At 42.7% G+C, this 15,187-nt stretch overlaps 1 protein-coding gene across 1 annotated transcript in view; it reads right to left on the reverse strand.

Moving 5' to 3' along the window:
• Positions 1-15,187, reverse strand: part of LOC109289268 (putative phosphoenolpyruvate synthase) — a 58,782-nt gene that overhangs the window by 11,565 nt on the left and 32,030 nt on the right. The window contains 16 exon segments of the mRNA XM_019505261.1: positions 211-339; positions 1,538-1,627; positions 1,715-1,789; positions 2,712-2,807; positions 4,687-4,759; positions 5,266-5,372; positions 6,558-6,629; positions 6,711-6,814; positions 7,413-7,530; positions 10,627-10,703; positions 11,779-11,914; positions 12,784-12,958; positions 13,510-13,548; positions 13,939-14,060; positions 14,313-14,364; positions 14,778-14,837. Coding sequence (XP_019360806.1) covers positions 211-339; positions 1,538-1,627; positions 1,715-1,789; positions 2,712-2,807; positions 4,687-4,759; positions 5,266-5,372; positions 6,558-6,629; positions 6,711-6,814; positions 7,413-7,530; positions 10,627-10,703; positions 11,779-11,914; positions 12,784-12,958; positions 13,510-13,548; positions 13,939-14,060; positions 14,313-14,364; positions 14,778-14,837 — 1,525 coding nt within the window.

Consider the following 15,187-nt stretch of genomic DNA (forward strand, 5'->3'; position numbering starts at 1 on the left):
CAAATACATTTCAGAAATCAAAATAAAATCAAACCACACTTTAGCAAGGAAAATCATTGAAAAATGTCTATTAAGATAGACAAGTGAAGTGAAAATAAGGCCACTATTTTTACTCACATTGTTGATTGGGGGAATTTTTGGTTGGCAAATGATAAGCAGAGCTCATGAATGACCCTAAAAATTATAGCATGTGTGCAAAGAACTACTTACACTGAAATATTCTGGCAGCAACTTAGTAAGATGGAGGTAGGCCTCAGCTGCACTGCTGCCAGAAGGGATGTTGAAGTTTTGGAGTTGCTCTTCCCAGTACCGCTGCTTAGAGGAGGTGTTGAGCAAAAACTAGGAAAGCCCACAAGAATACACAGGAGCTTTTAGGAGTGAACAGGCATACACTAGGAAAAATAGTAACACTGAGCTAATGATCATAATAATTATTAAATATAATGCCACATTTGGTTTTAGCTTTTTGATTGTTATTCAATGAATAAATTATTCAATAAACCTTGAACTATTTTATGGAAAAATATGTGATTAATAGACTTTATTGAAGCATCCAGATTAAACCTAATTAAAACTATAAAGAGAAAAATAATGATTAGATATATGTAGTACATAGAAAATACACTTCCTGCTGATGACCCAAGGTTTTATTTTATTATTTTTAAATGTTTTCATCTTGTTACAAGGTTTCATAACTGCATTCATCCACAATAAAACCATCAGCAGAACAACTGATAATGATTGGTGAACCCTATTAAAGAACTATTAAAGAAGAGAAGACACAATCTAGTTTCTCCCTGACTTGGCTACTCAAAAGATCAGAAGATGGTGATTTTTGCAAGAAAATTAATTATTTCTACAGTTTTTACATCTCATTCAAAATAGAAGAACTTGAATATATATTTTACTGGCATATCATAGACATGTAGATTTATGGTCATCAAAAAACAACCTTCATGGTACTCGATCTACTGCTAGAGCCGAAAAAGAAACCTAAAAATGCAGAGACCTCCAAACATCTGCAGTAGGTATATGAGCCTTTAAGAGATCCAGTGCTGGACCAGACAGGGAGTCAGAGAACTGTTACCAGTTTGTTCACAGCCATTTCCTACCCTTTGCTCAGCAGATACTAAATGCACAGTTCCTTACAAAACAAAAAATCCATGAAATCCTTAAAATCACAACATATGTTCAGGACTTCGTATTTATATCTGGTTATCAAAATGAACTGGAATCTACAGGATGAAGGTTTTTAATATGCAAATTCTTCATTTGACCCCTATCAATAAAGTACCTTCTAAAAAAAAGAAAATAGAAGAAATATTTCCCCTCTCCTAACATAAAACAGAAGAGCTTGGGTGTATCCGAAACCACAAGTAGGTTCTTCATACATGTTAGACATCAACTAGGAAATCGTTAAAACATGTTGGAAGCCTCAAATGGTCTGTCCAGTGTTAAAATAATTACCTTAAATCAGCAAGGGCTCATGAGGACCTTGGATGCACTAGTGACCTGGAACTGTATTCCACTAGTTTACCTTCAAGAACTTGAAGCTGAAGATCTTCCTCCATGGTGACAAATGTAAGCACTATAAAATAATGTCGTGAGAGCCCAGGTCATTCAGCTCCTGGTAGAAGAAACACAACACAAGAGATGAATTAAAAGAGCCAGATGTTTTAGTTTTGAAAAGTCCAAGAACCTAATAAGCACCTACTTTTTCCACTGGTGAGCAGAGAGGATTGTTCTTCTGATTTATCACATTGGATGGTTCACAGGAAGCAGCATAAGACTAAATGGAAGAGAACGCAAGTACTGGACAGATGTGGGGAAAATGGAAAACAGCAGGTGTGTACTGGTCATTGATAGGACTGGCACTCATCGCTGCATCTCCCATGATCAGGGCTTTCAGGTGATGGCCACCAAGATTAAAAATAATTACAAGCACCTTTGAAAAGGAGGCTTTGCTCCTTCTCATCTCTCCTCTCTATGCATGGCAGAGTAACCTGATAAATCACAGCTATATGCAGTTATATATGCACAACTGTACATACACTGTATACAGTTGTATACGCTACATATATACTGGATGTGTCGATTAATACCCTGTGGGCACACCTACCCAAGTGAAAAACTGTTCTAATAACCTACTGCACAGTGTTATTAGGCTACTGTGCAGTAAGCGTTACAAAAAACCATGCGCTGGTGCTACTGCGCAGTAAATGTACTTACTGCGCATTCAATTAGTACTTCATTAAGGAAGTACTAAACTAAATGGTCAGTAACTATGGTGCATTAATGAATGCGTAGACATGCCCTGTGACCACTATATTCCTTACTTTATTCCATGGGGAACATTTAGGGTCAGATCCTGCTCCACCTATTCTGCATCCAAGTGATACTTAGATATCCATAATGTCTACGTGTGATCCTATTTCACCCTGCTCAAGTCCCTAAAAATCGGTAATCCTAAAGGTGTGTGGGTCCTCCACACTGTTTTCTATAATTTAGTCATACAGGTAAGATGAAGGTGCCTTAGGTTTGCACGCAGATAATTACACAGCTAATAAACGGCCTTTTATCGTTCTTTAGGCAGACATAACTATACAGAAAGGATGCATAGGGAATATTTTATCCACAAGTTTGCAATAAGCTCAAGACAAGCAAAGATGATCATCATTCATTCTAAAGCCTTTCTTTTCTTCTCACCATACCAAAATACTCAGGAACAGATGGCCACAGTACATATCCAAGCCACGTAAGCTGTGCAGCTTGAGTTGACACAGTCCACCATTGAGCGCACCAAGTTGCTGGAAGTGATTCAGAAGCAAAGCATTATTATTATGGTTATTACTTAGTATGTCAAAGTATCCTGAGTATGCTAGGGGCTTCCCAGACACTGTGTCTTCAGAGCAAGGAGTTGACCCTCTAGGAGCCAGATTTGAGACCTGATGTTGGTGTTGTACTATTGCACTGTACAAGGAGCATAGCAGGAACCAGAGAAACAATCTGAAAGTCCCAATCTGATCCCTGGTTCCTCCTTTTGCTCCAGTGGGGAAATAATTTGAGAAAGCACCTTAGTAGGGCCAGACAGTCTCTCCACCTGCGCTGGCTCCAGTGTGTTGAGGGAAAGGAAGGCACAATTATGTCCATTGAGGCACTGACCACCACAGGAGGAGAGCAGGTGGGGGAGTAGTTGCTCTCCTCTCCACTCAAGCCTTAGCAGTGAGGGCAGCCTGTATTGAAGAATAAAGGGGCATCTTAACCAGGCACTTTTTCTGGACTCATAAATTCATAGATTGTAAGGCTGAAAGGGACCGTGGAAGATCATTGGGTCCAGCCCCTTGCACCAAGCAGAAAAGATAACTACAGGGGGGATGTCATGATTGAGCCATAACCAATACAGAGGGAAAAAAGGGTATAAAGGAAACAACAAATAAGCACTTGTCCATGTTGTTCCTAATGATCAGTAGGGACCCAGTGAGATGAAGAAGACATCAGGAAATTACTTCTTTTGCATCAGAGGGAGTGGTGTACCCCTGGGGTAAGACATGTCAAAGGGCTTATGTATAGGAAAATCTGAGGCCCTCCCAAACCATTGTAGAGCAATCACTGAGGCAACCCAAGCACCGGGGGGAATATATGAAGATCTGCAGCAGTCTACAGGTCTCAACAGAAACCCCACCGCTCCAAGACAGCATCCCTGCAGAGCTTCCCAGAGCTGCACCACAGATGAGCACAGGGCCCAAGGAGATCTGCCATCAGTCCAGGATTGTTATATAGGTTTGACTCCCCTTCCCTTTGCTCCCACCATGGGATGTCAAAGGCCACAGAGATGAAAAGAGGAAAAGATTTAAAATAACAAGGAAGGACTCATATGGCCTTGACATTTCCCGCATTAAACACAAGGGGCAGCAACAAACTGAATGTAAACTCTACATTTAGCATTTTGGAAAGTTTCTGGGAAAGGCAATTAGATTTTTGCCCCCTTGTGTTTCTCAATATCTTCACTCATGGATATGGATAATGGATTTGCCCCTACATGAAGAACTGAGCTATTTGGATGAAAAGTGCTCTGTATGAAGGGTGCAAAACTCAAATGGCCCACACCTGGACCCAACTCTGACAGTGTCTCAGCATGAATGAACACCACCATTACTTGCCCTCCTCCACCAAAATGAGTCCCCAACAGGGATCAGTATCAAGGATTGTGGTGGCAAGGTGAGTGATGGAGGTATTAACCCATGGGACTTCCTGAGCCGCTGTCGCGGCTAACACAGCAGGGTTCATGTCACTGCCACTAGCCCCACTGCTGAAATTCTGGTCTCTCCAGGGGTCCTACAGCCCAAATGATGCAACTCAGGGTGGTGCAGATGCTAAGGGATATGGCTAATAGCCCACAGGTTACATGTTCAAGGCCACAGCAGCAACAAACATGGTGTGACCCTGTTTCATGGTTCAATGAATCTGTGAATTCTGCTAAATACCTTGTCACACAAGTACACAAAAAAAGAAAGGAAGTAGGCTAGATTCAATTCATCAGCCTTATGCCCCTCTGTTCCACACCCCTTTTGTACATAAAAGCAAGGATTCTTCATCACTGGTTTTACTACTGGGAATGATGGCTAAAGGCTCTTATTTATCATCAGGCCACATGTGTTTTCATTGTTTGTATGAAAAAAATCTTACCTGAATGACATACTGTGTGGCTGTCCCAAATACACTCCATGTCAACGGGGTGATTGCTCTAGGAGCTACTTCACTGTGAATAGCCAAAAACATTCATTCTCCGAGGTTAGACTGCAACATTGAAATAGCATGTGGCTTATTTTTTTTAAACAGAACACAAAACCCAAATAGAGCACTGCCATAATTAACTTGATTCTGTTTTCTAATTGCACACTTCATGCAGTTACTCTGTAGGCTATTCAAATGCGATCAGGGTTTATTTGCTCCATTTTGAACGACCCATTGAGAATTAGGGATAATAGGATATGCTTTGCAGAGCATGGGTCATCCACTCCTGCAATTGGTCCAGAGGGGGTAACAGTTTACTGCTGTTAATGGAGTTACTCTATCAGTTCGTGGCTAGAGATCACTGCTCCTACTGTATCCAACAGGAGCGGTGCATAGTCAGCATATCAAATGGAAACACCTATTTCTTTATAGGTTTAAATGGTGAAGGGCTACATGCTTTTGGCCTAGTAAATCAAGATATCCATGTGAAACCATTCAGTTCAAAGCTGTTCGTGGACAGTCAGAAGTTACCTGATGGTGGCAGTTGTTAACCACTGAAGATCCGAAGGTAACCCGGTGTCAAATTCATGCATCAGCTCAAAATCTGATTCCATATTGAAAGATGTCATAGGCCTAGCCTAAATGGAAGTACAAATTGGCTCTCCTTATTTGGCTTGATCCAGATCATTCAGAGGCACATTGACACAGCTGTAGCCAGCAATGTATGCAATATTTCTCTCGTTTTCCCACTTTTCTGATAGAGTTTTCATAGAATCGTAGAAAATTTGGGTTGAAAGGGACCTCAGGAGGTCACCGAGTCCAACCCCCTGCTCAAAGTAGGACTCTGAAGATTTACCCGCCTCCTCCCCCCCTTCATACAGAAAGTTCAGCAAATAATGCCGCACTTGAAGACTCCATTATCCTGTTCCTCAACAGAGGACAAAAACATTTGTATCCCTGTGGTTTTACCAGTTTATTGACCTGTGGTAGGCAAAGCTGGTTTTAGAGGCAAGTAACCAGTGCAACTCCTGAGGCTCCACCAACCTAAGTAAAAACATACTACAGAGTAGAAGTGCAAGCCATCCAATGTGCACGTGGGAAGAAGGTCCCGGCCACTGAGTCAGGTCTACATGAATCCATCACTAGCTCTGGGGACAGGAAGCCACTGGCCTCAAACCAGCAGCAAAATGAGACTGAGGAAGTAAATAGTGGGACCTGGATGGTTTTGATAAATACAGGGCACAACACACTACAGCAACGTAGTGTCCACATGCACCTACACGCAACTAGGAGCTACTTCACCATAGTGGTGCACTCCCCCACTACAGCAAAGCAGTTGCTAAAAATAACCATTTGTGGTGCACGCAGTGCAGGGCAGGCTGTTCGTGTGCCATGATTTAGTACAAAAGGAAGTACAAAATCATTGTACGGTAATGATGTCACAGTAACAGCCCATGCCGCACCGTGCCAGCTGTACAGTTATTTTTGGCCTCTCCATCGCTATAGCAATGAGCTATAATGAGGGAATGCATTACTATGGTAATGTAGCGATGGTGTCACGGTTTTTGCCAATGGACGCTACGGTGCCATAGTGCATCGCTATGGCAGGTTAGCATCTCGAGTAGACATGCCCAGTGGGACTTAGTCTCCACAACACCCAGTGGGGCAGGGAGCTATCATCCACTATTGTTAACAAAGAGTTTTACAGATAAGTGATGGAGGCAGGTGCTGGTGACACTGAGTCCTGGATGTACAGGAGGTGTTCAAATAGTAGTGGTGAGAGCCAAAGAGAAGCCAAGGAAGATCCTGGTTTTAAGTCTCACCTGAAGGAAGTAGATGAGGTTTTCTTTCACAGCCCACTCAATATCCCTTGCGGTTCCATATGCTTTTCTCACCTTTAACAAACAAATAATTATGGTTCGGCATGGCGACCATAAGGAAGCGGAAGTCTGTAAAATGCAAGTAGACACACCTACCCAAAGAGCAAGGCCAGCCACCTTCAGAATAATGTCATCAGAAATGCAGCACTGGGAGGTCTCTGTAGGGTGAGGGTCCTCTAGCATCATGGTACCTCCACCAACTTATAATTATGCAGCACAGTTGAGTGAGAACCAAATTCATGTTTCGAGGAGGAAGATTTGTAAGAGAGGGAAGACAAGCCTAATGGTTACCGTGCCAGACTAGGGACTGAGACACCTTGGTTCTAGTCTTTGTTTCACCACAAAAACCTCCTTGGGTAAAGAAGGAATTAGGTGCCTACTTCTCCCTGAAATCAATCCCTTTTGTGCATGTCCCAATGTCTCCCTTGGTAAAATGGTAATATGTACTGACTTACCCCACCACAGTGCTGTTAAGATCATTATATTAACTTCTGTGAGAGGCTAAGATACAACAGGAATAGATGCACATGAGTATCTCTAAAAGAGATGTGGAAACTACCTCTTAGGCAGAGAGGACTGTGTCTGGAGAGGCCAAAAGTGCCAACATGTGAAGCTAAAGCCAGCAGGTAGTCTGGATCCCCAGGCTCTGTAAGGTATCCTGTATGATAGACCCACCTGCTAACTACTGCTTCCTGCAGGCATCACTATGCAAACCCAAGGCCATGTGTGTTCTGATTTAAAGAGAAAATTTGCACGCAGACAAAGACTGGGAAGATGGTTACACATCACAACACTCACCGCTCAAATGGGCATATTGCTTCTTTGATCCAATCTTCTTACTGGCGACCTGGAGTCCGTTTTTGGGGCTGTGGAGGAGAGTGATTGTATCGGGCTCCACGTTGCCAGTCACTGTGGACTGGGGAGAAGGAAAAAGAAAGAAAGAAGATCTACCATCCTACTGCTGGTGTTTTTTTGTGCTTCCACAGGGACAACAAATGCTCCCCATCCACCGTGAAATGCATCAGAGCTCACCAAATTCATTATGCAAAAGAAAAACTTGTGACAGCACTACCTTGTGCTATCACTACCCATTTCCAAACAGAAAGGCTGACAATGGCATATTGCATAGAGGTGCGACTTGGTAACTTTCCTGGATCATGGCACCATCGTACCAAGGCCACAAACAATTCTTTTCCCATAGGCACAGCTCATGGTTCAAAATGATCCTCTGTTCTCGGACAGCAGTTATGCTGTAACATGTGGAAATAGCTATTGACTGAGTGGATTTGACCTATGGTCTTCTCAGACTAATATACTTCTTTGGAGGAAACGGCAATAAACTCTATAGAAAGCCATCTCCGTTCCCATATAATTGCATTTCCAGGCTCATCGGGATCACCCTTCCCAAACTGCTGCTGCTTTACTTTCTTATAAGCAGCTCAACCTGTTACAACTTAGGGGGTACAGGTTAGCTTCCCACATCTCTATGAAGGCCTCTGAATATGTCCCGGCTTGCAGAGCCCTCGAGCAGATTGAAAGAATAATGGAGAAGCGCTGAGCATAGGGGCGCCAAGAAATATTATTCTTGGAGACCACAATAATCCACCTGGCAACTGTCAAGGTTTTATCTCTCCTTTGGAATAGAAAAAGATCATTCACTGTTGCTTTCTCTAAGTATATAAAACATATCACTTGTAAACTGAGCAGATGCCTTTGCTTTTGTTGGTCTCGGTCAGTGGTGTTATTTATAACTGGATCAAACAGCTTGTTAGGTAAATTACTCCGCAGAGGCCTTAATTCCTTCAAGAAAGCTTGAAAGCCACTTAGCTGTTCTCAGCCTCTTCCCTTTGATTTAAAATACACTGTAAAAGTTTATAGCCAGATTAGAATGAACTTCACTTGCACCTCGCTCGTACTCTGGACTAGTCGTCTCCTGTCTCGCATGAATGCTAAAGACACTGCAGGAAAAAATACCCAAACTGTGAAAGCACAGTGCATCTGATGGGTAAATTCACACAGCCTTTACAACGGCTCCTGCAGGAGAGACTGATTCCTAGCCTTACTCAGGATTTACCTACATTTCTACTTACGTTTCGATGCTTTAATTTAAAAAGCCCCGTAAAGAGCAACTTTCACTCAAAAAAGAAGAGAGCGAATTTTTATGGAAGCAATGCAGGACTCTTAGTGGATGCTCAGTTTTTTTCTGAAGGGATTTCTTTCAATCACTCTACTTGGATAATCTCAAATTCAGTTCAGTGTTGAACGGAGAGCTCAATTTTAGGCAGTTTTTTTGGGAGCTATTTGCTGAGTAAATCATTGCTTTTCAGAGAAAATTCACCCAGGCAGTGCATTTTCTTGTAAATTTTTCCTCTCTGTGGAGCTCTTAGGGATTCAATAAGTGACTTGGCTTTTCAAACTGTAAAAATAAACCTAAATGAAAAGAATAAGCTTCCATCTTGCAATGCAAATACATCTTGGGCCCTTCGAGTGATATTTGTTATGCAACAGGGGTGTAGGTTGTAGCTGTGTTGGTCTAAGGCCATAGGCAGACAAGGTGACTCTGATCTCTTTTTGAACCCGAAAGCTTGCAAAAAATTTTTTTCCAACTATTTAAGTTGGTTTAATAAAAGAAATCAGATTCCCCCAAAGAACCTTACTTGCTGTGCAAGGGATGCATGCTAAGATATACATTTAAAGAAGACAATACAGGGAAATAACATTAGGAAAGTATTTGCTGTGGCTAGGGGTAGACTGATGTGAAATGCCTAGGATGCCAATACCCCTCCACAAAGCACTCTCTTGAATAGCATGTCTCTTTAAATGGAGCCAATAAAGGCAGCCTATGTACAGCTCCAGTGAGAGTTGCAAGTCTTCAGTTGCATCAGGATTTGGCCTGTTGACTGTAATCAGAATAGCAGGTGTTCAGCCTCTCTCCAGGTCCCTCGAAGCCCAGACGCAATAAGGCACTGCTATCACCACCCTCTGGCTGCTTTCCTTTGTGCCAGACCGGCGCAGAACTGTATGGGACACTGCACTTCTGGCTGTGAGCTTCCTCCATTTTACTGCTTTCTGCCAAATCTTTAAATGCTCCTCATTAGACCCGTAATGCTTCTGTAATTCCTGTTTTCTTGGGCTGTGGGATTGCTGCCCACGGTGATTCTTTCCACCGGGATGGGAGCTGTGGCAGAGGGCCACTTTACACAGTTCAAAGGTGGGGTTTGGGAAGTGATTTATGCTAAGCTTAACGCGGTTCTTCCGTGGGCTCCGGACACATAGATGACTGTAGGTTATGGACAGTTCAGACAGAAAAGGCTGAGACTCAAGATGTTGGCCCTTATACGCAAGCAAAAGTCTACATGCTTCAACAACGAGCAAAACACAACTCAAGAGGACTCCAGTTCTCCCTCCATTGCGTTTCAAGGGAACAAATGAAGAGAACTGGAAGTTGCATTCAGTGCTCTCTCTTTCTGCTCCACCAACAGAAACGTTGTCAGCTGCCTGAACGGTTCTCCGCAGAGGTCCGCTAGGTTTGAGAAGGGTTGGCCCAGTGTAAGCAGCAGGGTAGGGAAGTCTTGAATTATGGAGTGATGAACCCAAATGACCTTTCAGCTCTTCGACTTGGGCACACATTTCATCCCAAATCCCTCTTTCCAAGGAGAAAGGAGTTCAAATGCAGCAAGGCTCTGCAGAACTTCTCCTCGGTAGAAAAGGAGATGGCCAAGGAACTTGTCTCCGCAGAGCGAGAACAGCACGCTTGAACCGAGCGAGTGACAAACACGCCTGGGAATCGCAATCAGTTCTTGAAGAATAACCAGCCTGAATTAGAGATGTGGGGAATACACGTTCCCACCTTCAAAGGACTGAATAACTATGAAGCAACCCCCTAACAAACCAATCAGATGTACACAAGAGAGCAATACCAGTGACATCCTTGTTATCCTATTTCCTTCCTATTTTCTCTCTCTCCCAATGGCTCCAAAATTATATTTAAACAGCAAAGGTCTTCACTAACCTCCCCGATTCCATAGTTGGCTTTAATGATAATCTTCCCAGGATGCCCCATAAGTGGGTCACAAATGAACAGCGTTCCTGAAATGGATATTTTATGGGGGAAGAAAAAAAAATGACTTCAAAATGCTTAGTGGAAATAAAACTTAAAGCAGCATTCACAGATGTCTGCCTACAATCTCAAGTGGCTTTACCTCAACCAGGCCTGAGTTGCTTATGTCCACACTGGTGATATTGAGTTTTACTAGGACAAAAACTCATGGCGGGCAAATTTCAAAGCTGTCTGTAGAAGGGGTTGCAAATAATATCATATAACGTCTCTGAGCAATTGCAGTTAAGTAGCCCAATCTGAATCTCAAGTATCAAATAATAGAGGCAAGGGTTTTTTGGGGTGACCTTTTATTCGACCCACTGTATTTAGGCACAGCAAACTCATAATAGCAGAGCAAAAAATATCACTGAATAAACATGAACCCTGAATGAAATGAGGAAAACAAGAAGTAATTTTCTTGTGGGTGGTCTCAAAGAAGGAAACTACAAGAGAATAAACAGGAAAAATATATTACTTGTGAATTATCCATTGTCCTTATCTGAAATTATCCATTCTCCTTAACATACACACACACAAATTAAAGAATATATTAAGGCTGACAGTCACATAATTTCATGTTCAAATGGTTCAACATACATAATTTCAGTTCAAATGGTTAACTTCTGGCAAAGCCATAAGCAACTGGAAACTGGGTCTCATACTAAGAAGCACTGGGCAACATTAGTAGGCAGTAGACGTAGACACACCTACATCCAAATCCTGTTTTTCAGTCTTTCCCTTCATACTGCCAGCTCTGCACAGTGAATACAGCATGAAAAAACCCCCCTGAAGTCAATGACCTTTAGCCACACAAAGCAAGGGAGAAGGCCTCCAACGAATAAATCCAGCCACCATCCTGTGCTCTGACGATAGCCGTAGTAGCACTCAATGGTACAGTGGGAGACTGAGGCAAAGGAGCTAATGCTATGCCGATATACTAGCCAAGCGGCTGCACGGGTTGATTAGAGACCTCCAAGGCTGCTGCAGCAGCACACAAAGTCCATGTACAAAACCAAGAGAAGAAAAACTGAGAGCTGAGCACCAGCCAACACACAAGCATCTCACCTGCAGCCTCAGCTGGCACCATTTGCTGAATGACAACCCCCATGAGTGACGGGATCAGCTGTCCTCTTTGATGGCGATACCGTACAGCCGGGAAGGAGTACAGTGAGACCCAGCAGGCCAAAATTGTCCCCCACACCTGTGATGAAAAACAACCCAGACCATCATGCACCATGCAGCACCACCCAGGACTGGACCCAGCTTATGGGGAAAATAACCCCTGCAGTTTGCAACTGAGCATTCGGGCAAAGCTCAGTATTCTCCATTTCTTTGAGCCACCTCTGTGTCCTCTCAGCCAGAGAGGTGAGAAAAGAAGAAATCCTCCATCTCTCTCCTCCGCTGCTTGGTCCTCCTGTGTGGACACTTTTATTCAATGGACCAAACTTGATTTATTTTAGCCCCTTCCAAAGGGAATTAACCTAAACTGAATTGAGGCTTGATTTCAAATGGTGGCCCAGGAGTTAAGTGCAGTAACTAATCCACTTTTAACCATATCATTCACTGATTCCTATTAAAGTTTTCTCAGTGGTTCTTTATGGACATTACCACTAAATAATAAGGCAGTTGAGAGTCTATCTTTTTCCTCGACTAATGCATCTCACAGTTAGCAATGTTTCCCCTGATATTCAGCCTAGCTTGCATATTGCTAAATCCAACCTCGTCATCCCTACACGGATCCCACTTTCCCATTCAAATGTACTACGAGTGGAGCGTAGTCATTGCTACTTTAGTTGGAAAGCCCGACTGAGTGGATTTTCTGCTCTTGATCCCAAGACATAAAAAATGTAGTGAAGGGATAACGAAGAACAAAGTAGGTTGGTTGAGATATGAGAAGATTTCAGGGATGTCTGCACAGCAGCGATAAGGTGTGATTGGAGCACGTCTAGTTGTCATCTAGCTGGCATGGGTAATTATAGCATGGCTGTGGCTGACACAGGGATACAGAAACCTTCCTTGCACACCGCAGCAAAGAGAACAGCGGCTGTCACCCAGAGGAAGCCACCTTACCTGCTGTCTCCCCCTAACTCCCAGCTCTGAGTGTTGTCATCCAGCGGCAGCCCTTTCTGTTGTGTCTTCTCCAACAGGACTGGACCTGACTGCTAGGAGCTCCTGCTGCAACCCCAGTTCATCCAGCCGCTGAAGCACACGGGAGAGCCTGGTGGCGTTGAACATTTCAGAGCATCTGTGGCACACAGAGCAGTCTGAATTAGCATAGTCTGCCAATGAAACATAAATTCATACAATGAACTGGTGCTTTGATCCTTGTCGATGAAGTTAAGACAAGGTTCTTGTAATTCCTGAGTGCCAGCAAATCTCTGAGTCTAGTCTGAGAGGTGCTAAGCATCCGGATCTCCACATTGGCCTGGTGGTGCTGAGATGTGGACTCATGTGAACTCCCACATCGATCCTATATCTGCCACCCTTTCCCCGACTCTCACGCCCATCCTCAGCATTGAACCACAAGAGCCAACTGTGCTGAACAGAATTTGGGAAGTACATGTATGGCTTTCTCAAATCCCACCCTTCTTGCATAGGAAAACCATGTTGGTCTTACTGCCTTCATGGTCCTCCTTGTCTCTGAAGGAGCTCCAACATCTGCTGCTTAGATTTTATAGGTCAAAGAGAGCTTCCTGCCATCCCATCTGACGGTCCCAAATGAGTCATATCAGTTCCAACTGCAAAGGAGCATGGAAGAGAAATGAAGATATAATGGATCTGATGTATAGGTTTTACCTTTTGCAAAGCTCCTGGAGATTTCCTGGTTTAATTTTACTGGAAAAAAAATAACAAAATGGATATCAAACTAAAATAACTCCATCTGCCTCCATTGTTATGCTTACAAACCAAAAAATAGGCACTGAAAACATATTGTGAACCGCGGCAAGTTTAATTTTGGTCAGAAATAGAGTGAGGGGCACACTTGAGACTATCGTGTTGATGCTGTTGGTGCTAAATCAGTGTGCTTGAATCCGTCAGCAAATTCTAAGGAAAAGACCACAGTGGAAAATAGGTTTCCTTCTAAGTGTGACACTCACTTAAAAAAAAAAATGCACTCTATTTTTAAGTGAATGCAGGAAATTCTGAAGGCCCCAAACCTTGAAGATAAAGCAGGAATCATATCCAATGACACACAAGAAATACTTGCAGATAAGTTCATCTTACCAGGCCACTTGGGTGAGCTCTTTCACAGCTTCTTGGAGCTCCTGGTTCTGCTTTATGTGATGTTCCAATGCTAATACCGTGACACAGAAGCCTGGGGGGACTATGAACTGAAAAGCATAATGGGATCACATTGCATATGAAAGCTGTTACTACAGTATATCAGCCTCAGACATCCAGAGCAAATCTGGCAGAAAAGTTTGTGCAAAAAAAAAAAGCATGCCAAATTTGCACACATTATGACCACAACTGTATATGCCATGTCAGTAATTATGCATGCAAGCAACTTTTGCCTAATCATTTGCATATACCTTTGCTCTCGCAGTTATGATAACTGCACTTCCACATTAAACATAGAACCATGAGTGTGTTTTTACCTGCAGAAATTTCTGAAAAAATTTCCAGGGTTCTCGTTCTTCTAAAAACCATCTGATTTTACGAATGAATTATAAAGAACTACCATATTTTTAAGCTTGTTTTTAGTCCAAGAACTTTCACAATTTATATTCAAACTTCATTCATTATTGATATATGATGATAATGCAGAATGTTGCATTTTGAATGCTTGATGGCAGGTGATAACTCTTTGCTGCTGTGAGAACTGTAGCTCATTTCCAACGTGCATCTTGCCGAGATATAAATCATTAACTTTTTCTCTTGATAACAGTAGTAGGGCTGACATTCTTATCTATCACTGGTACATAGCATTATAGCTCTGGATGCTTTGATGAATATCCCTTTTCGGGAACACTGCCACCCTCTCTTTCTATTCCTAATTCTGCATCTTGTGCAATTTTATGTCAAGGGCAAAGTCCAAGATCCTCCTGAGTATAACAGCACACAAATTATCAGTCTGCTTTAGCAGAGAATTAGCATAAGGAACCAGGTCTCCAAGTTCATCTCTGGAAATGCAGAAGTGGTGTATGTTAGCTCAGGAAGGAGGGGTATGAGACAACCTTTTGTGCCAAGAAACTTGAGTCACAGGATTCATTACAAGCTAGGGAGTGGTAGGAGACAGCTACACCAGTTCCTAGGAAAATGGTCAGTATTGTCTAATTAAGCACTGATGGCGTGCATCCAAAAGTGGCCTAGTATACTTGTTTTTATGGGGAAAAAAAAGAAGCACTGTGCCCTAATGAAAAGCTTTTCCAGGACCATTATCCAAATACTGTGTTTCCTTCGTAACCGGTCTTGATCAGCTTGTGAGCATAACCAGTTTAGCTGGAAACCTGCAGCAGTCTTAGGTCAAGAT

This window comes from Gavialis gangeticus, unplaced genomic scaffold (genome assembly GCF_001723915.1).
Source record: "Gavialis gangeticus isolate Ggan-Ray unplaced genomic scaffold, GavGan_comp1, whole genome shotgun sequence".
Lineage (NCBI taxonomy): Eukaryota > Metazoa > Chordata > Crocodylia > Gavialidae > Gavialis > Gavialis gangeticus.